The sequence below is a fragment of the Dipodomys merriami genome, unplaced genomic scaffold, assembly GCF_024711535.1.
Source record: "Dipodomys merriami isolate MVZ:Mamm:240054 unplaced genomic scaffold, mDipMer1.0.p SCAF_1, whole genome shotgun sequence".
NCBI lineage: Eukaryota > Metazoa > Chordata > Mammalia > Rodentia > Heteromyidae > Dipodomys > Dipodomys merriami.
In genome coordinates this window covers 127,478,741-127,501,828 of record NW_027202270.1, presented here as the reverse complement: position 1 = coordinate 127,501,828, position 23,088 = coordinate 127,478,741, and the positions used below count along the sequence as shown (strand labels likewise).

The 23,088-nt window shown below is 37.4% G+C and overlaps 1 protein-coding gene across 3 annotated transcripts in view; it reads left to right on the top strand.

Annotated features, from left to right (window-relative positions):
• Window positions 1–22,799, top strand: part of Ylpm1 (YLP motif containing 1) — an 81,155-nt gene extending 58,356 nt beyond the window's left edge. For 2 of the 3 annotated variants that reach the window (XM_070029975.1, XM_070029965.1), the window contains exons 14-21: window positions 176–352; window positions 443–526; window positions 965–1,048; window positions 3,068–3,148; window positions 6,260–6,311; window positions 10,991–11,121; window positions 21,735–21,917; window positions 22,404–22,799. In XM_070029975.1, coding sequence (XP_069886076.1) covers window positions 176–352; window positions 443–526; window positions 965–1,048; window positions 3,068–3,148; window positions 6,260–6,311; window positions 10,991–11,121; window positions 21,735–21,881 — 756 coding nt within the window. In that variant the 3' untranslated portion in view covers window positions 21,882–21,917; window positions 22,404–22,799. Of the gene's footprint in view, window positions 1–175; window positions 353–442; window positions 527–964; window positions 1,049–3,067; window positions 3,149–6,259; window positions 6,312–10,990; window positions 11,122–21,734; window positions 21,920–22,403 lie in introns of those variants that run through there. The other variant, XR_011373537.1, reaches the window with a different exon arrangement.
• The last annotated feature ends 289 nt before the right edge of the window (window positions 22,800–23,088 follow it).

Sequence of the window (23,088 nt, the reverse complement as noted above, 5' to 3'; positions counted from 1 at the left end):
AGAGAAAGATGAGGCTTTTGGGAAGACTTCCTTGTTTTCTGAACATAAGCTTTGGTACTCTGGTATAAAGGAAAGACTACAGTATCATATCTATGCAGATACTAACTAGGTCAAAGATGAAGAATGATTCTTTACAGTTACTAATCCTAGATCTCTTTATGGGGGATCATCTTAGGTAATGGAATATGAATATGAAGCAGAGATGGAGGAGACTTACCGCACGAGCATGTTCAAAACTTTCAAAAAGACTCTGGATGATGGCTTTTTCCCCTTCATCATTCTGGATGCTATCAATGACAGAGTTAGACATTTTGACCAGTTTTGGAGTGCAGCAAAAACCAAGGGATTTGAGGTACAGCCTTTAAAAAAAAACTTTTAAAAGCATTTCATTAACATACAAGTTTTCTATTTCTTTGTCTAATCATTACTAATTGTTGCTTAGGTATATTTGGCTGAAATGAGTGCTGATAACCAGACTTGTGGCAAAAGAAATATTCATGGAAGAAAGCTTAAAGAAATTAATAAGGTGATTTTCAGAAACAGAATGGTGGAGTACCCTAAAATTAAAATTTTTCATCTCAGCACTGTTACCTGAAAATTTTTTTTGGAAGGGTGGATGGATGGTTATTAGATTTAAACAGGGACCTCTTGTTTTCTAGGCAAGTGCTCCAGGCCTCCTCTTTTGTTTCCCTTTCTTTTATTATATATACTGTACAAAATGCTTTCATTGTTATATTTCCATATAGAAAGCTCTTCTTTATCTCATTTTGTTTTACAATGTTTTTTCTATCTCCATTAGTAAATATTTCTTTTCCTTTGTATATAAGAGTGAAAAAAGTAGTCTAGCTCTTCTTGGAGCTGACCTGTTACACATTACAATGTTAGTTAAATTTATCATGGATGTCTACTTGGTTCTATTTGAATAGTTCCCAAAGATAACTTGACTTCTTAAATTTCACAATAGATGGCTGATCACTGGGAAACTGCGCCTCGTCACATGATGCGTTTAGATATTCGTTCTTTGCTACAAGATGCTGCTATTGAAGAGGTAATTGGGTATGCACCTTTGGCTCAAAGGCAATTTAAATAACACTTTTTTCTCTTGCTTTTCCTTTGAAAAAGTTTAAATCTACAGAAATCAAATGAACAGTAAAGAAAACCTATATATATGCCTATCATTGAGATTGACTAATTGTTAATGTTTTGTCATGTTCTTCTGTATACAGATATATACTATTATGGTAGAACTATATTAAGAGTTAAATTCAAGGCCTCATAACCTGTTCAGAACTATCTCCTAAGAACAAAGACATTCTTTTACAAAACCAGGAAATTTAATATTGGGAAAAATACTATACTAAGTAAAATAAATGTCCTGAATTAAAGTTCTTAAATTATCTTTTTTCTCTCTCTCTCTTTTTTTTTTTTGCCAGTCCTGGGGTTTGAATTCAGGGCCTGGGCCCTGTCCCTGATTTTTTTTTCTTAAGGCTAGCAGTCTACCACTTGAGCCACAGGGCCACTTTGAGCTTTTTCTGTTTATGTGGTACTGAGGAATTGAACCCAGGACTTCATGCATGTTAGGCAAGCACTCTATTACTAAGCCACATTCCCAATCCATTTAATTATATATAGTTCATTTTCAGATTTCATCAGCTTTACTTATAGTGTACTTTATAGCAATGTTTAAAAATCCAGAACCAGTAATTTCTTAGTCTTTTATTGTCATGAAAGAATTTTTTTTTTTTTTTTTTTTTTTGGGTCTGGTTGTGGGGCCTGAACTCTGGGCCTGGGCACTGTCCCTCAGCTCTTCAGCTCAACCACTTGAGCCACAGCGCCACTTCTGGCTTTTTTTTTTCTACTGCTTATGTGGTGCTGAGGAATCGAACCCAGGGCCTCAGGCATGCAAGGCAAGCGCTCTACCACTGAGCCACCTTCCCAGGCCCATGAAAGAATTTTTTATATTAAGTAGAGGTTAAAATTCCATGTCAGGTTAATACATCTTGATGAACATTGTCCCTTCTGTTGTTCTCCCCTTTTAGAATCCAATATTTCGTATTTTAGTATGTCCCAAAGTCAGACTATCCAAAATATATTTCTTCCAAACCTGTTCTTCTTTCAGTAGTCTCTATTTGTTCAGTTAAAACCATCAGTCAGTAGTTGATTTCACCAGTTGATGAGACAATCGAGAAAGTTGTTTCTAAACTCTTTACTGTCCTTTCTATCATCATTCAGCCCTGTCCCTCTACCATTCATCAGTTAAAAATCATGTTATTTTTAACTTCTAAATACTTCTCTAATCCATATACTTCAATCTCACTTCTTTGAGTCAGAGTCTTAAAAGTACAATAATCCTGCCTCAGCCTCCTCCTGAGTGCTGGATTACAGCTATATGCCAGTTCTGTCCTACTTGTTAAAATTATATTTTTTCTTAGTTTTTGAAATTTGAGTTTATATGTTTCATTTGATTGTAAAAATACTTGTTAAAGATTTTAAAATGAAATCTTAATAATCCATGTGTATTTAAAATTGTTTTAACTTTGATTAAACTTTGATTACCATTTTAGGGAATTATAAAGATGAATATCCCAGGTAAATGAAAGGCAGGGATATCTTTATGTCTTTTATCAGTGTTACTTCAAAGTTTGGATTGCTAAATATTACATAGTGGCTGGGCATCAATGGCTTATGCCTGTAATACTAACTACTGAGGAGGCTGAGATCTCCTGAGGATCATGGTTTGAAGCCAGTCTAGGCAATAGAGTCTGTGAAACTTTATCTCCAATAAACTACTCAGAAAAGCTGGAACTGGTGCTGTGGTTCAAATGGTAGAATGCTAGCATTCAGGCCCTGAATTCAAGCCCCAGGACCAACAAAAAATTTAAAAATCATAAATACATATAATAAATACAATCATAAATACATTCATGTATATTACATAGTATTTAATAATGAATCTATGCTGTTTTGTTCTGGGCAGCTTTGCTCATTCCAGATGTTAGTGAATGAACCCACATTTTCCTAAAAGTTAACTCGGTGAATTTTCTATGTGGTTGTTGCCATTTTGTAGGTAGAGATGGAAGATTTTGATGCTAATATTGAAGAACAGAAGGAAGAAAAGAAAGATGCAGAAGAAGAGGAAAACGAACTGGTAGGAGACAGACCAACCACTTTGAGCAAAGTGTCTCTTTATTAGAATTCTTAAGGAGGGTTCATATTTAGATCCGTGATGGTTTTACTACTGCTGATACACACTTTTTAATAGTAAAAATTCCCACAACCATCTTAAACTTTTAGCTACTTTTGTTTCACCTGGACCAAAGGAAGCCTGTGTTGTTTAAAAAAATTTTAACAAAGTACTAAAAAACTTACCTTTGTACTCACTCCTCTATCTGTGGGTAGTTTTAGAAGAATATACTTGTCAAGAAAATTGATTACATTTGAAAAAGCAGTCTTACATTCCAGCAGATGAGTGGTACAGCCTGCCCAACATAGGCACAGGTCTCTCTCTACTACAAGATCTCAAAATTGAGTTTCTGTCAATGAGCTAATAGAAGGGTTACCACTGGCTGCTGGATTTGTTCTGGGTTTTTTTGTTGTTTTTTTTTTACCCTGTTAAGTGATGGGAAAAATGATTTGACTGTGTAGGCAATGCATTTTACTTAGGCTGATTAGAAACTTACATAATGTGAGTTTAAAATTCTTGTGTACCTCCTGTAAATGCTTTTAACACCTCTGTAGAGATGTTTGCCTTACCCTGTCATTCAAGAAAATGCGGCCTATAAGTTAACCTGACTTTGCAGTGTTTGCTAATGAGGTACAGAGATGAGCAATGCCTTGGAATAGTGTTGCTTTTTAAAAATCCAGAATACTACTTGGTTTATTTAATACTTCAGCTCTTGCTAAATTTGCTTCTCATACTCCTTTGAAAATGTAAAAATTGAGAACTCTAATTTTCCTACCTGCGCTAGAGTATACTGAGTCTTCAAGAAGTGGTCCCATTAAACTTAAGTGTATTATAGAGGACTCTTGATAGAGATTGTGTTTATATAGAGATGATGTCGACCTCTACATTCCTACATTTTAAATGTGGATTAAAAAAAGCTTTCAAGTTAATGGCATTTGAGTCTCAATATGTTTGGTTTTTTAAAACACAAAATCTTTTTCTTTATTAAGTTGTTTTGATACACATAATCTTAAATGTAGGCAAGAAATTTACCTAAAGGCCCACGCTGTCCTGGAATATAGCTAATGAACTTTATAGCTACTTGCAGCGTGTGTGATAGAAACTGATCATATGAAAATCTTATAGTGCTGTTTACTTTCTGAAGCTGTCTTTTGTGGAGATTTCAGGTCAAGATGTGGTTTATAATGTTTTATTTGTTTAGATGTAGGTCGAACTTGGAGCTTTTAATTGAATGTACACTTATTTTTTAAAGTGAAAGGCATTGTTATACTGTATTTTCACATCAGAGACCTGGCAAGTAAACCTTAGAATTCTACCCTGCTGAACTATCTTTCATTTCTAAGTAGCCTACCACTTTTCACAGTGGAAAGATGGCCTGATTTTAAGGAAGAACACAGTGGTTTCAGCATGGAGAAACTAATATACTTGCTTGTTTAATTTTATGTTCTAAAACTTCTCTTAACCCATGCAAAGAGCAGAATCCAAATCTTTTACTATTGGAGTCTATCCCAAGAGTAAAAGATTCTTGGAGAATATTAACCAAAGGGTTAAGAGCAAGTCTCATTATCATTCAGTGTTTTAACATAATTGTCAGTAAAATTTGCATTTTTCTAATACGTACCGATGAATGCATCTGGATGAAATCTAAACCTTCCTTAAGAGAATCCTTTTGGGGGAATCATTGGTGTGACAGTTTGTCTTTATTTACTGCTTCATTGAATCCAGTAGTGAACTTAGTATGTTTCAGACTTTGTTATTCCAGTGATGCTTAAGGTTTTCAGATGAGTGTTGAGCTATCACTTACATAAAAATTTCCTCAGTCCTTAACTTTCAGCACTACCATAGCTTTGTCTTGGTTCATTCTAAAAATGTGTTTCAAAAGGATGATACAATTTACAACCTGAAATACTATCTTAAGTTGAAATGGAATTACTAGTTCTGGCTTTAAAGATTAGAAATGTATTATATAAAACCAGGTTTCCTGGAATAATGATAACACTTAAGTAAATTCTTTCATAGAAGGTATTGTCATGATATCTTCAACATGTTTTCTGATCTAGCTGCATGTCAGTCTGTTCTATAAACTTGCACATTTTCAACAGTAGAAATGATACATAAAAGAAAATGCTGACACTTTGGATGAATTTGTCCTGTTTCCTAAGTCCTAATATTAAAGTTTCTGTATGCTAGGGACGAAAGAAAAAACAAAGTCCTAGTGAAGGAAAAGAGGACTCATGATAAATCACGTGGAAAAAGTATATACTTGCTAGGTGAATAAAGAGAAAGGACATAGTTCATTGTGCACACTGAGTAATTGGAAAATGTTTGAAATAAACCACATAGTTATCTTATGAAATCTAAAATGTAAGTTGCCTGTGGTGATTTCTGGGTTTTCATATAACAAGAAACATAATTCGAAAAGGTATTAGAAATAATAATCTAGTTTACAACTGACCAAAGAGAAAAGCTCTGAAATTGATTCAATAAAATTAGTCTTTATAAGATCTAACTGGTATATGGATTGAGTCATTTAAAAGTAAGTTTGAACTTCATAATTGGGTAGTTGGGTTCAGTAATACTAGTCCTTTCCCCTTCTTTCAAGTACTTAAAATGACACTGGTATATCAAGTAACTGTCTTAAAGAACATTTTTGATATAGTCATGGATATAGTCCCTTAAAAAGCAGTTGTATTTAGAAAATAACATAGCTAATATTATAAATTATCTGATCTTCAAAGGATATTAGTATTGGCACAGTAACTGTCTATACATGGTTATCATAACTGTACAGCTGCTGTTCAGACTACAGTTGTGAGTCCTGAACTGTAGCTGCTTCACAGCACCTCATGACACTCTCTTGAAGTCACTGTTCTAAAATCTGCAGTGAAGTTTGGCGAATTTGACCATTTAATTTCTTCAAAAATAATGAGATTGTGTTTTCCCTAAGGATATATATTTATAACTAGCCAGTGGAAACTGAATCCATTCCCAATTTTAATGCTTTTCCAATTCAAAAGTGTATGCATGTATGTGTCTCTTTCTAACCCTTCGAGCTTCTCTCTGTGTACGATTTAGGGTTACATTCCGAAAAGCAAATGGGAGATGGACACATCTGAGGCAAAGCTAGGTGGGTATTTCCTTTTTCCTGTTTTTATATGTGGTACCTGATGGTAATGGTCATAGAGCTTTCCACTATAAGAAGAACAAATTTTCCAAAACTTCTGCTTAAAGCAAGATTTTTGCCTACTTTGAATCCTCCAGCATACGTCACTAGCTTTTGGTTTAATTAGTAATATCTTACAACAGCAAAAATAAAAGTATTATAAAAGTACTCCTTTCAATACCATTTAATGTTTTTAGAATAAACAAATACTTAGTAAACTTAGTAACAATACTGTCACTTCCAACATTCATTTTTTAATATTAATCAGAAACATTGAAGCTAATGTTTTTAAAAATAATTCAGTTCAAAGTTGAACCTGTTTTATGAATATTTAAGATGATAGTCATAATAAATATTAAATCTTAAAAATAAACTAAAAGGCATATTTTTCTTGAATAATAACTAAGTTTGTGTGTAGAGAGAAGTGGATATATATAATTCTGAATTTTGAAGGCTGTTTTTTATGAGATTCCATTTAAATTTTCCTCAAGTTGTTCTGAGTGCCACAGTATAAACCACTTAAAAGATATGTCTAAATAACAATTTGGAATTGCTGAACGTGGGTTTTTCCGTCAATCATACATATTGAGTAGATTCCTCCTGTATTTCATAGTGATACTATAAAATATTTCCCCATTTTTTACTTCATGTTACCATGCTAATTAAAATATATCAATAAAAACTGTAAGAAAACTTGGGAGAGTTTTTGGTGTAGAAAAGGTCTTACTGACTATGAAACCATAACAGTCTCTACATTCCTCTTCTTAATGTCATTCCAGAAGTGAAGTAATCATCTAAATATCTTCATTTAATAACAAGAGCCTGGCAATTAGGTGCTTCACTGCTCTCAGAAACTATGTCTTAAACACAGTTGTATGGGTCATATTTTCTCTTGTGCACATCTGCTTCGTTTACCACTTGATGTTAACCAGACCCTATCTCAAAAAATAGGTCCACAAACTGTAGTACTACTATACTATTAGTACAGGTGCTTTACTATAAAATCTAAAAAAAAATTTTAGTGTATGTCAAGTAAAAATTATATCCAGTTTTCTAGCCTTTTAATCTTTTCTCTGGGAAATCTTAATAATAACCAACCATTTCCTTCCTTAGGCCTTACACACTTACATATTTAGCAATTAAATATAAAGTATATAGGAAAGTAATGACCATAAATTAGTTTTTAAATAAAATGCTCTTGTTCTGCTTTTTTGACATTAAGTTAGCTCCACTTAAGTTCTGTACTTCTTAAATAATCTCTAAGACTTTTTAAGGTAATTCTTCTGGTTCTCTAAACAGTAATTATTTTGGGGGCAAAGAGAAAATTGTAAAAAAAGAGAAGTCATAAATTATAAATGTGATAAATATTTTAGCTAAGCAGATATTCTTCAAAGGCGTTATAATTTGTGATAGTGTTCTGTTAAACTGGAGCCAGTTCATTTTCTATTTTCCTTTCTAGTTTTTAAGGAAAAAAGAAAATGGCATTCAGTTATGATGACTGTTCAAGAAAACATGGTATTAATACTGATATTAGCTTGGGGGGGGGGAATTTTGGCTTATCTACCACTTCTCAGAAAATACATCTTATACAATCCATCAATTTTAAAGACAATATTGCACAAATTGCATAAATGGATTTCTTACATAAATTATTTCAGCTATTGACACTGAAGATCTGGTAATGAATCTAGAAAAATTTTAGAGGTTTTGCAGTTGAATCTTTGCTTGTTTTTAATAGGAGTAACAATGGTGTTTTCTAAAAGGGCTTGCATCTTGGACTGCTGTATTATCTTGAGAACTAATCCAGCTATGGAGGAAGGCAAATTAAATGTGAGCTTTCTCAGTGAATGCTTCTTTGAGATTGGTCCATTGAGCCAATTGAGAAGAAGGTTCTCCTCTTACCTCATGAGGAGCTTCAGCTGAGAGTTACCATAACAAATTAAGTGTTTGCTTACCACGTGTAACTTATTTTTCTGAGTACCAACATTCTTCCATTACTCTTGGTAACAGGATTATGCTGTGGGTGGACACATGGTGACCTTTAGCAGTGATATTTGTGAGCTAAAAGTTATTTGTTACAAATGAATCTGTCAATAAGAAAGTGCTTACCTATATTTCAAGCAGCTGCTGAGATTTCACTGCAGATTCTGGATCTATGCTCAGTGTACAGTACAGTTCTACCTATGTCTCTTAAATAAAATAGTATAGTTTGAAACAGTTTAAGACAGGACTGAGTTATAGCTGGAATTAAGGTCATAGAGTTGTTAAAAGTTGCCTGTCCATATCAGTCACACCTGACTGCTCCTTCCCAACTGGGACACAGACACTCTTAATACATAGGTTGGGTATTATATAACATCAGAGGCTGGGATTCAGGATTGAAGCTATTTAAACTCAATAACATGATTTTAGTTTCTCAGATTGTAAGAACTAGAATATTTGAGACTGTTACCATCCTAATTTAAGTTTCTCTATGTGAAATATTTTGGTTTTCCTCATCCCAATGTCATGTCTGTACTTCAAGAGTTGTATATTGGCATTCTGCACATTGAAACAGACTCATCTCTTCAGAATTAGAATGTAATTATTTGTATAGGCACAAAAACCTTATATGTTCAACTTGAACAAATTTCCAGATACCATCTATATTTAGAAAATGCATAGATGTATTTAAAGAATTCTTGCATTATGTAAAAATAATACACACTGTTTTAAAGATCTGGTAAAATTCTGTGACCTGCCACGTTGGATTTAAAGTTTCATCTTCATCTTAAAACTTGATCTTTTGAAACTCAGACCTCTAACAATCACTAGTGTGAGTGTTTTGGATACCAGGCTTCTGTAATTAACACCCCAGATTCCTCTTCCCTCACCCTATACCATCCATCTGTGTGTTTGGGTTTCCAGTATGCCATATGGAAGAGCTACAGGCCTTTCTTCAGCCCTCAAAAGGAAACTATAATATGCTTGCACAGTAAAATTTCAAATTACACAAAGGTGCTCTGACTAGAAATGCATGCTGTATTGGATTTCATGTTGAAATATAGATCTGATTTGTACCTATTTTATGAGGAGAAGTTCTTGCAGTTTTTCACACTGCCCTTCTGCACTGTTGCCTGCCAGGCTCTATTCTTGGAATTGTGAACATTTGTGAAATTGTGAAAATTTTTCCTTTGAAAATATGTTAATGTCAAAATTGATTGTGTAAGTTTGGAAATCCATGGAGGTTTATTTAATATGTGTGTTGGGGCTTCCTACTCTTCTGTTACTGCTGTTACATTATTGAACTGAGACCAATTTTATTGCTTAAGGGACCTCATTGATGTTCTAATGCCATATCCTGTGTCCCTGTGCAGTCAAGGGGCCACTTGTTTCATCACGTATAGTATGGTCTGTAGATAGAGCCATTTGGTATAGCATGTGGTTCATAGAGGAGGTAGAAGGTTAGTTCTGTGGAACCCATCCAAACAAGATGATAAAATTTTCTTGAGTTTTGTAAAGTGTTGTCATTTGCCTGACTGATTTTTTTCCTGTGGAATTGCTTTTGTGGGGGGAGGAATTTGAAAACTAAAAGCTTTGCCACTTATGCAAAAATCTCTCTGATTTTTAAAGCTTTATATAGCTAGTCATGTGAGTAACTTGTACTCTTGAAGCATAAACTCACCCTCCTTACCACTGCTTCCATTGCGCTTTCCTTTTCATATCAAGTTCTTTCCAACTTGGTGCCTTAGAGACTTCTGTTACATGTGCTTTGTACCCTTAATGGAGTTCAATGAAGTGTGGTTATTGTGTTTTTCTGAAGTTTTCAGGCTTTCCTTTGGGAGCCTGCTTTTAACATATTGTGTTTATATAGCTTCAAGTGATTCAAAAGCTTAGTGCTTCATTGTAGCTAAAAATGCCTATAACTTATATTTTACATCTGTGTTCAAAATTGTTACTTACCAATAAAAAAGATACAACATGTTTTCTTATATTCCACAACTTCTAAATGTACAATTCCTTTTCATACAATTGATTATAGTTGTTAGTCCTTGAGAAGCCTTATCCTCTCATTCAAGGTTCAAAAAGAAATATCAAATCTTATCTCTTTGCTTAGGAATCCTTAACCCCAGTACGGTCAAGAGTACATCATGGTGTATCAAAAGTAGCAACCCCATACAGTCATCTTATTGATAAGCATTAGCTTATGGTGATTATCTGTTAACCAAAAATTATCTTGAGCATAGCTATTAAGTTCTTCAGATGACTTGCTTTTTATATGACACAGTATTACAGATGTGTGCACATCAAATGAGTTATATTAAAGAAAAAACAGGAATGAAAATTATTGTCATTAGGAAAACCCGACTTTTCATTTTCCTTCAGAACACAAGAGCATATGTTTTTTGTGAGAGTAGCAGGACAGAGAGGCTAGGAGACAGGGTTAACTTAAGACTGCCAGTAGGAACACCAAACAGACTGGAAATGGCAGAGAACTTGATGTTATCTCAGCCGAGAAGATAGTTTGGATCTTCAAGCAATGCTGCACTCAAAAATATGGATGTGCCCTCTGAAAGTATTCCAGCCTTCCTTTTCCTTTGTTTGTGTGTTGTATGAAAATTCACAATTTTTCTTAATGCTGTGGCTCTGTGTTTGTCCCTCAGACAAGTTGGATGGCTTGAGAACTGGCACTAAAAGGAAACGTGACTGGGAGGCGATTGCTAGCAGAATGGAAGATTATCTTCAGCTCCCTGATGATTATGAAACTCGTGCTTCTGAGCCGGGGAAGAAGAGGGTAAGAAACTTTATCAGTAATTGCCAACAGATGAAGGGCTGGTTTTAGAAAGATTTAGGCAGATAATCACATAAATGCTATTTTTAAGAACAATTTTTAAAAGTGGGGAGGGGGTGTCATGGGGCTTAAACTTAGGGGCTGGGCACTGTCCCTGAGCTTTTTTGCTCAAGGCTAGCACTCCATCACTTTAAGCGACAGCACCACTTCTTGTTTTGGAATGGTTAATTAAAGATAAGGTCTCAATGGACTTTCCTGCCCAAGCTGGCTTTAAACCACCATCCTCAGATCTCAGCTTCTAAAGTAGCTAGGATTACAGGCATGAGCCATAATTAAAGTATTTTATATTTTAAAAAAAAGCCATACTATGCAAATTTCAGATCAAAATGTACAAGTAACTAAAAGGTGAACAGAATCTCTCAACCTGTAAGAATTGGGAATATCTAGTTGTGTCATTTCGTCATTGGACAAAAGAGCCAGGATGCTGAAGAGAATCTGTGGGACTACAGATTGAATATATGAAAGGTCCCAGGGCAGCTGAGGTCATATGAGTATTTCACATGTGTATCATTTACTGAGAAAGAGAAATCTGGAAGAGTCACTTAAGTGAGGGATTTAATTGTAAATTAGAAGACTAAATTGATTATTGGATATACAAATAGAAATTTATTAGAAACAATCAGACTGAAAAGGTGTTTTTTAAAACCATGAGACCAGCAGAGTGTTAGTGGCTCGTGCCTGTAATTTTTTTTATATTTCTATTTTATTGTAAAGATGCTGTACAGAGGGTTAAAGTTACATGAGTAAGGCAACGAGTACATTACTTGTTGATCATTGTTACCCTTTCCCTTCCTGTTGTTGTCCCACTATCTTTTCCATCCCCCCGCCACCCAAAGTTGTAAAGTTCATTTCCAATATACTGTCCTGTGGGTATCCTTGTTGCAATGTGTCATCCTGTGTTCTTGTTTCAGCATTTTGTTATTCCCCTTCCCCTCCCCAGATTAGACATATATATATATATACAAGATGCAGGGTACCAAAATCAAGTACAGTAATAACAGGGGATTTGCCATCGGGAAAAGAACATACAAAGGAAACAACAACAACACCAACAACAAAAAAAAGAAATCACATTGTACACTTAAATAACAATAAATACAGACCTCTTGTGTCCATATCTTGGGTATCATCTTTTTTTCTTTTTCCTTTTTTTTTTTTTTTGTTGGTCGTGGGGCTTGAACTCTGGGCTTGGGCACTGTCCCTGCACTCTTCAGCTCAAGGTGAGTGCTCTACCACTTGAGCCACAGCACCACTTCCAGTTTTCTAGTGGTTTATTGGAGATAAGAGTCTCACAGATTTTTCTGCCTGGGCTGGCTTTGAACACTGTGATCCTCAGATCTCAGCCTCCTCAGTAGCTAGGATTACAGGCATGAGCCACCGGCACCCGGCGGGACATCATCTTCAGTGTCATATGTACATGGCTTTTGAGCTTTTCAGTTCATCTGATAAGATTGTTCTATATGTATACTAATTATTGCAAATAAGGAAAACCATGGGACCTAAATTTCTTTGAGACTGGGTTACTTCACTTATGATTTTTTTCAAGTCTTTCCATTTCCTAATAAATGGGGCAGTGTCATTTTTTCTGATGGAGGCATAGAATTTCATTGTGTATATATACCACATTTTCTTGATCCACTCATCTACTGAGGGGCATCTGGGTTAGTTTCATATCTTAGCTATGGTGAATAATGCTGCAGTAAACATAATTGTGCTGGTAGCTTTAGTATGGCCTTGTTTGTGATCATTTGGTTTTTGGGGGGTTTTTTTGGGCCCGGTTGTGGGGCCTGAACTCTGGGCCTGGGCGCTGTCCCTCAGCTCTTCAGCTCAAGGCTAGCACTCTACCACTTGAGCCACAGTGCCACTTCTGGCTTTTTTTTTCTGCTTATGTGGTGCTGAGGAATCAAACCCAGGGCCTCAGGCATGCAAGGCAAGCACTCTACCACTGAGCCACCTTCCCAGCGTTTGTGATCATTTGGGTAAATGCCCAGAAGTGGATTTCTGGGTTGGGAGCTCTATGTGTAGTCTTTTTGAGGAACCCCCATACTGATTTCCAGAGTGGTTGGACAAGTTTACACTCCCACCAACAGTGCAGGAGGGTTCCCTTTTGACTACAACCCCTCTAGCATCTGTCATTATTAGATTTTTTTTTATTATTATAGCCATCTAACTGGGTGAGGTGGAATCTCAATGTTGTTTTGATTTGCATTTCTAGAATGGCCAGAGAAGCTGAGCATTTATTCATGTTTCTATTGGCCATTCTTTTCTCTTTAGAGAAGTCTATCTTTAAGTTGTTAACCCACTTGTTGATGGGTTGGTTGTTTGAGGATTTGTTTTTGGAGAATTTATTTTTTTGAGTTCTAATTATGTTTTAGTTATGAGGCCCTTGTCTGTTGTATGGCTAGTGAAGATCTTCTCCCAGTCTGTGGGCTTTCTATTGATCTTACTAGCTATGTCCTTTGCCAGGCAGAAGCTCTGCAGTTTAATGCATTCCTGTTTGTCCAACCTTTCTTTGATTTGTTGTGTTTCTGAATCTTTATTAAGAAAATTTCGGCCTGTGCCAAGGAGCCCTAGAGTTTTTCCTATTCTTTCCTGTAATTTTTTTTTTTCCTGTAATGTTTTCAGGGTGTCTTCATGCCTGTAATTTTAACTACTCAGGAGACTGAAATCTGAGGATCACAGTTCAAAGCCAGCCTTGGCAGAAAAGTTATTGATATTTTATTCCAATTTACAAGGGTGGGGTGGGAGAGAAGAGGAGAGGAGAAAGGATGTGAGAGGAAGAAGGGAGGGAAGGAAGGAGGGGCTAGAGATAGCTCAAGTGTAAAGTGTTAGCCATGAGCAGAAAATAAATGAGTGGCCTTAGCACAAACAGTAAAACCATAAGTCCAAATTATCTTGCCCAAAGAAAAAGTATAAATAGAAAAGAGAATCGTTTTGAGTATACCAAAATTTAGAAGTTAAATAGAAGTGTTCTCCCTCCAACTCAGGGCTTAGGCAGTGTCTCTGAGCTTCTTTTGCTCAAGGCTAGTGTGCTGCCACTTTGAGCCACAGTGCCACTTCCTGCTTTTTCTGAGTAATTTTTTGGAGTCTCATGGACTTTCCTGCCCAGGCTGGCTTTGAATTGTGTTCCTCAAATCTCAGCCTCCTGAATAGCTAGGGTTACATGTGTGAACCACACCACCTGACCCACCCTCCCTTCCCTTCCCTCCCTCCCTCCCTCCCTCCCTCCCTCCCTCCCTCCCTCTCTCCCTCTCTCCCTCCCTCCCTCTCTCCCTCCCTCCCTTCCTTCCTTCCTTCCTTCCTTCCTTCCTTCCTTCCTTCCTTCCTTCCTTCCTTCCTTCCTTCCTTCCTTCCTTCCTTCCTTCCTTCCTTCCTTCCTTCCTTCCTTCCTTCCTTTTCTTTGTTGGTTGTGGAGCTTGAACTCAGAGCCTGAGTACTGTCCCTGAGCTTTTGCTACTCAAGGCTAACACTCTGCCACTTTGAGCCACAGCTCTACTTCTGGTTTTCTTGTGGTTAATTGGAGGTAAGTCTCACAGCATTTCCAGCCTGAGTTGACTTTGAACCGTGATCCTCAAATCTCAGCCTCCTGAGTAGCTAGGATTACAGGTGTGAGCCACTGGCACCCAGGTTTTTAAAGAAGAATAGTCCATTTTTAGATGTGCAAAGCATAAATTGGAAACAGAATTAATTGCTTATTAGATATGGCCACATGGACACGGTTATGTTTGTAGCTTTTTAGAGAAATGAGAGACAAAAAGCAATTTGGAGTATATTGAAGAATAAATAGGAAATGAAGAAATACAGAACAGCAAATGGAGACAATTTTTTGAAAGAAGCCTTGATGTGAAAGGACAGAAATGGAGCCAGGACATAGGATGGGTCTTCCAAGTAGATTCTTAATTCATGATTAATGTATATCTTTTAAAGCAAAATAACAAAGAATTATTATGTATAGTTGCTACATACTTTTTTTTCAGGTAATTCTTGTTATTTATTTATTTATTTATGTCAATACTGGGGTTTGAACCAAGGGCCTCGTGCTTACTGTGTGATACTTTACCACAGCACATCTTTGCTGGTAATTTTAGAGATGAAGTCTAGAGAAATCTTCTGCCTTGGCTAGCTCCAAACCTCAGTCTTCCAGAACTCAGCCCCTTGAGTAGCTAGGATTGTAGGCATGAGCCCCAGTACCCAGCTAACCCACCTTGACCTATTGAAATACCATTCATTTTAAAGGACTATCTGGTTGCCATTGTTCCCACAATCAGTTATTTATCACCCTTTCCCTTACTGATAGATGCCTGTACTATCTCATTTTGTTGAGAGTACAAATCCTATAATGAGAATCATAGTGCATATGCCTTGGCATCTTTTTTCTCTAGGGTCTCGCTACATAGGCCAGGCTGGCCTCAATCTCCCCAGTGCTTGATTAAGTGGTTGCTACCACACTAGCCCATGTCTTGTCTTTTTTTTTTCTTTTTCTTTTATGTCAGTCCTATGGCTTGCAACTGTGGTCTAGGCGCTGTCCTTGAGCTTTTGTGCTCAAGGATGTACCATTTGAGCCGCAGCTCTACTTCTAGGTATGTAGTGTTCAATTGGAGATAAGGGTCCTCATGGACTTTCCTGCTAGGGCTAGCTTAAAACTGCAACCCTCAAATCTCAGGATTAGCTAGGATTACAGGTATGAGCTGCTGGTACCCAGTGGCAACTTTTTGTAACTATACCTATAGTGTGAATTTTTAGTACCAAAGCTTTAAGTCACAGAATATGATATATGTATATATGCATGTATAAGATTATATTCAGGAACGGATATATATATGTATTTATTTAACCTGAACTCTGGGCCTGGGCGCTGTCCCTCAGCTCTTTAGCTCAAGGCTAGTGCTCTACCACTTGAGCCACAGCGCCACTTCCGGCTTTTTTCTTTTTGCTTATGTGGTACTGAGGAATCGAACCCAAGGCCTCAGGCATGCAAGGCAAGTGCTCTACCACTGAGCCACCTTCCCAGCCCCCCCCCTTTCTTTCTTCCTCCCTCCCTCCCTCCCTTCCTCCCTCCCCTCTCCTCCCCTCCCCTCCCTCCCTTCCTTCCTTCCTTCTTGGCAGTGCCAGGTTTACACTCAGAGCAGGTATTTACCACTTGAACCACATCTTCAACCTTTCTTGCTCTGGTTATTTTTGAGATAGGGTCTCCCTTTCTGTCCTACTAGACTGGACCACAGTTCCCCTGATTAACTTATGCCATAGTTGTAATGACATACATGTGCCCTATGCCAAGCTTTTTCTGATGAGCTCTTGAAAACTATTTTGCCTCACTTTGCCTAGAACCTTGGTCCTCCTAATCTCAGCCTTCAGCAGAGCCAGAAATGACAATATTTTCTACTGTGACTAGCTATGACTTGCGATGAAGTCTTTAGAACTTTTTGCCCGGGCCTTGAGCCTAAATCCTCCATTATTTCACGTCTTTTTTTTTCAATATGCATATAATATTCTCTTACCACCTTATTTATTTATGTATGTATTTATTGTGATACTGGGGTTTGAACTTGGCTCACACTTGCTGGGTGTGTACTACTGAACCATACTTCCAGCTAGCATGAGGTTGTAGCTAGGCACCTGTGGTACATACCTGAATCCTAGCTACTCAGGAGGCTGAAATCTCAGAATTGCAGTTCAAAGCCAGCCCAGACATGAAAATCCATGATTCTTATCTCCAATTAGTCACCAAAAAGGCCTGTTGCAAAGCTGTGGCTCAAGTGGTAGAGCACTAGCCTAGAGCGAAAGAGCTCAGGGACCGACTAGACCCTGAGTTCAAGCCCTAGGTACAACAACAACAACAAAACAGGTAACCAGGCATGAATGCAATAGTGACCCACACTTCTAATTCTAGCTACTCAAGAGTTGATCTGAGGATTACAGTTTGAAACTAGTCCAGGCAGAAAAGTCCATGAGACTGTTATCTCCAGTTAATCACCTAAAAGCCAGAGGTAGAGCTGTGGCTCAAGCCACATGCATGCACGTGCACACAACACACATATATATACAGATTTTGTATATCATTTATCTTTATCTCTTGTTTGTTTTTATTTATTTTTAATGAATTCATGGGTTCTTAAATATTAAAACACTAAGGGCTGGGAAGATGGCTCCGTGGTAGAGCGCTTGCCTTGCATGCTTGAGGCCCTGGGTTCGATTCCTAAGCACCACATAAGAAAAAAGCCAGAGTGGCGCTGTGGCTCAAGTGGTAGAGCACTAGCCTTGAGCTGAAGAGCTGAGGGACAGCGCGCAGGCCCAGAGTTCAGGCCCCACGACTGGACCCAAAAAATAAATAAATAAATAAAACACTAAGAGAATAAAAATGCCAGTAAAACTCCCTGACAATAGATATCAATTTAAATAATCCAGGTTTTTAAGGTCTTTCAAATACTACAGACAGTCCTTATGCCAACTCTGTCTATATAGTTTAATCCCATTAATTGCCTTCCATTTGTGTCCAGCCCCAACCTATCTGAAATGAGAACTCTTTTTCTCTAGTTTTACTCAGATAACAATCATTATTTAGTTGGAATAAAGCATATTAAAAAGGTGATTCTATAGAGTTGATCATTTTCACTTGCTTTATTGGTTGTAATATAGCCAGTGATATGGACTTCAGTTTATATTTTTTATGACTATGGGAAGTAAACATTTCCCTTATTCATTTTTATATCGTGGAAATATTTTTATTGACAGTGGATGAAATATATGTACCTTAAAACTTTAGATGATAATCAAGATTTTGTTTTGTAGCTAAGAAAAGTAACAAATGTGTTATAAATCTGAAAAATACCCCTGTGAAGGGCTGGGAAGGTGCTCAGTGGTAGAGTGCTTGCCTCAAATGCATGAGCCCCTGGGTTCCATTCCTCAACACCACATAAACAGAAAAAGCCGGAAGTGATGCTGTGGCTCAAGTGGTAGAGTGCTAGCCTTGAGCTGAAGAGCTCAGGGACAGTGCCCAGGCCCAGAGTTCAGACCCCACATAACAACAACATCAAAAATACCCCCATGAAAATAGAATTGACACACTGACATTCAAGAAGCCTTTTCAAGCTGAAAGTCATTTTCCTGCTTTTTATATTTTAGTGTTTTAAATTCCACAAGTTGAATATCTATAAATGAGGTCTATGCATGAGTCCTTTTTGAGAAATTTATCTTCAGTGAAGGAGTCAAACACGTAAATAAGTAACTTCAATGTAGTATAGGTGTATATTAGTGATGTGAACAGAGCACAGTCATTTCCAAAATACTTTTAATTCCATCTTTTAAATTCTTACTGACTTACAGTATCCTCATGCTTAATTTATTTTTATTTATTTATGTTTCAGTGATAAGGATCTACCCAGGGCCTTGTCCATGATAGGCAAGGACTCTACCACTGATCCACACCCCCCATTATGCTTATTATAAAAGCAGTTACACATTGCCCATGGGACTCAAATTGGTACTGTGCAGGCAATAACACCATGCTCTTGAATCTTCAGAGTAGTGGACTGAATAAGTCTGTTTCCTCATTTAAAAAAGAAAAAGTGGTTATATTCTTCCTCTTCTAATCCCATCTTCTTCACTTTTATCTGAGTTTTAAAGTCTTAGAATCTGAACTGCAAATCCGAAAAGTAGGGTGTGTTTGCTCACTGTATTTACCTCTGCTGAGGATGCTCTGGGCATAGATTTGAATTTACTGTGAGCTGATTACTTGTTCTTTACTTGTCATAGTCTTATCTGTCCACCATTTGTGCTCCTCAATTCATAGTCATTTTTCTTTTTTTTTTATTTTTATTATATTTTATTTTATTTTATTTGAGAACATACTGTACAGAGGGGTTACAATTACATGGGCAGGATAATGCATACATTTCTTACCAAGCATTGCAGCCTCCTCCTTTGTTTACCCTTCACCTCCCTTCCCAGCCTCCCCCCTCCCCCCCACCCAATCATACCCCCCCCCCCACCGACATTGTAAAGCTGGTTCATAGTCATTTTTCTATAAAATATATGCCCTTGGTTCCAAGTGGAACTAAGAGTATGTATAAATTAAATACTTTTGCAAAGATCTTATACAAAGATCTTTGTATAATGAAGCCAATGTTATTTATTAGGCTTTTTACTAAGGTCTTTGTAGGAAATTCACCCATAGCTTCTCTACATACTAAAACAAATCTGTTTTAAAATGAGTCAAGTCGGGTGCTGGTAGCTCACACCTGTAATCCTAGCTACTCAGGAGGCTTAGATGTGAGGATCGCAATTCAAAGCCTGCCTGTGCACGTAAGTTTGAAACTCTTTATCTCCAATAAACTACACCCCCACCCCACCCCCCCACACACACAAAAGGCTGGAATTAGAATTCTGGCTCAAGTGGTAGAGCACTAGCCTTGAGCAAAAGAAACTCAGGGGCAGGGCCCAGGTCTTGAGTTCAGGCCCCAGGAATGGTGTATGTGTGCATGCACGCACATGCACACACATGCATGTGCAGACACAGTGCAGAGTCTAATTATCAGTTTACTTCCGCTGTTGAAACTACAGTACCTTCTCTTTGACTACTAGGTGGTTACTGTTAAGAGAATTCTAGGAATTCTATTACTAATCTTGCAGATGTTTAAAGAGTCATTGTACGTTAGTGCAAAAATGTATCTCCAGGTCCAGTGAAAAGAGCACGGAGTTTCAAAAGACTTCTCATTTCCTGTCCTTGTCACAGCCATATTTAATTTACAATCTTTGTAGACTTTGTACTGTGTACTGCAGCAACAGTGTCAGTTTAAGTATTGAACTTTTATAGACTGATAATGTTTTTAAAACTTGTTAACATGTAAGAGTACTTATTTTTTTAAAAAAAAATCAGTGTCAGCTGGGCACCAGTGACTCACACCTGTAATCCTAGGTACTCAGGAGGCTAAGATCTGATGAGGCTAAAATCTGAATATAGGGTTTGAAGCTAGCCCAGTCAGGAGTGTTTGTGACTCTTTTTTTTTTTTTTTTTTTTGTCGGTCGTGGGGCTTGAACTCTGGGCCTGGGTGCTGTCCCTCAGCTCTTCAGCTCAAGGCGAACGCTCTACCACTTGAGCTACAGCGCCACTTCCGGTTTTCTAGTGGTTTATTGGAGATAGGAGTCTCATGGTCTTTCCTGCCCGGGCTGGCTTTGAACCGCGATTCTCAGATCTCAGCCTCCTGAGTAGCTAGGATGTGTTTGTGACTCTTATCTCCAGTTAATCAACAAAGAAGCCAGAAATGAAGCTGTGGTTCAAGTGGTAGAGCACTAGCCCCAACCAAAAGAAGCTTAGGGACAGCATCCAGGCCCTTAGTTCAAGCCCCGGTACTAGCATGAAAAAGGAAACTGCACTAGTAGAAAACCGGAAGTGGCCCTGTGGCTCAAGCGGTAAAGCGTTCGCCTTGAGCCGAAGAGTGCAGGGACAGCTTCCAAGTCCAGAGTTCAAGCCCCACAACCAACTAAAACAAAAAACAAAAAGAAACCCAAACTGCACTAGTAGAAAATATCTCTGGATTATATATCAGCAGTAATCTTAATAATGATACTAGTTGAAAGTCAGTGGCTATCAGCTGGTATTGTTAAGATTACTGCTGAATGAATTATTTACCTGTTTTCTCACTAAAGTTAAATTTCAAGAAATATTTGTTGTGTGGAGATTAGTAAGACAGAGTACTTGATCAAAGGTGTGTGTAGTCCCTATTTAGTGTATATGGACAATATATAAGGAAGACAGAGCTAAAAATGGGTAATTATACTATACAGTGCGGAAATTCAAAAGTGTACATTAAAAATCCAAACATTCTGGGAAAGCAATGATTAATTAGCAAATGAAAGGATGGAAAAAGCAGGGGAGTATGTCTAGGCTCTTGTCAGGTGGGCAAGGACAGGGAAAAGTTTCGGGACTTGAGACTAGTGCATGCAAAGTTACAGAGCTGTGAAATGGCTTTGTGCTGAGATCTAGGTGTAAGTGTATTGTTTGTATAAAATGCTACAGAAGCTTGCCTGAGTAGAAGCCATTGACAGACCAAATGGGACTTCCATGCTTGGACTTTATATCACACATGAGGGAAGAGTTTTGAAGTAGGGGAGTGTCACAATTATGCGTGTTTTAGGAAGGTCACTATGGCAGGATGGAATGGAAATGATGAATAGGAAGACTTGACAAGATTAGTGCTTCAGGTTAAAGAAAAGAGAGGTCCATGAGTTAAAAGGGAATGGTAGAAGAATGGTAGAGAGGACAGAACTGAGCTGAAAACTAACTGCTCAGAAGCTTGAATGGTTAGAACTTGGTGATTGATATGGATTTTCTTTATGTGACTTAGGATATATGGTTTATTTTCTCAGCTCTTTTGGGTTAATTTTCAATTTTTTCTTTTAACTTCTAGATTCAAACTGTTCAAAGAGGGAAGGGGACCTTTGCACATATAATGTGTATGTGTGTGTATGTGTATGTATGTATGTATGTATGTATGTATGTATGTATGTATGTGTTTTGTTCTGTTTTTGTGTACAGCCTAATGCTGTGTTCTCTTTAGGTAAGATGGGCAGACCTGGAAGAAAAGAAGGATGCAGATAGGAAAAGGGCCATAGGTTTTGTGGTCGGACAGACTGATTGGGAGAAAATCACAGATGAAAGTGGTCATCTGGCTGAAAAAGCCCTCAATCGAACCAAATATATATGACACTTAGTTTTTGAATGGAGTGATTATTCCTCTGAGGTAAGTATACCCAGTCAAGTAAATAGCCTAGTGTGTGGTTGCTTCAAAGGGCTTAAGATAAAGAAGATAGCATGCTTTGTTAAAAATGCTGTTTCCTGGGGCTGGGAAGGTGGCTCAGTGGTAAAGTGAGCACCACATAAGCAGAAAAAGCCGGAAGTGGTGCTGTGGCTCTAGTGCTAGAGCGCTAGCCTTCAGCTGAAGAGCTGAGAGACAGTGCCCAGGCCCAGAGTTCAAGCTCCATGACCAACAGCAACAACAACAAAAAAGCTGCTTCCTAGTTCTGAGTAGTTAATAGTTGCTAATATTTAATGTTTATAATATGGGATATTAGAAAAGAGCAAGTTTCTGTAATCTGACTCACTTATAAAAACATAGGACTTGGGAGAAGCTTGATTTCTATGCATTTGGGAAGGGTTGAATCATGTTAGGATACTGAGCTCTCTGCCTGTTCTTTCCTATTGTGACAACGTTTTCTTCTCTTTGCAGGTGGCCCATTTTGAGGTGATCTGAAGCCAAGACCTCATGGAGCTTCCTTGTGTGTCACCATGCTTCCACATATCAGTTTTTATTTTGTTTCTACTACTTTTGTTTTTTAAAGTTCTCTGGTGTCCCCAGGAGATTTAGAATCTTGCTGTACCCAAGCAAGTCATTAATGTTTCTTTTTAACTGTTTTGGGGAGGGCAAGACAGCATATCTGCTGAAGTCAGGGGATCTACTGGAGGATTCCAACAGACTGTTTCCTCCACTGTTCAATATCACAGACTATATATATCATCATTGCTTTGTGGCTGTTTTGTTTTTTTACTGTATGTAACTGGTAGCTGATTGTACTATAATTAAAAACAATGAACTTTCACAATAAAGCCAATAAGATTCATGGGCTATACAGCATGGGCCCTTTTCTCTTATTTTTCAAAAAAATTATTCTTGCTTTTTAAAATATGGCATACCCTAAGTATAGGCTAGCTGAACTTTTCCAAACATCTTTCTCATTGAATATTGTTAGCTCAATGATTCCATAAAACATGTACAATTTACAAGATTCAGTGATATTCACAATACTCATTTTTGTTTAAGAGGGTTTTTTTGTTGATCTTTTTGCATTATAGATGGAGACAAAGTTCAGTTTGTCAGAGAATGTCTGTTTTATATTTTTTAACTCTGTGTGTGT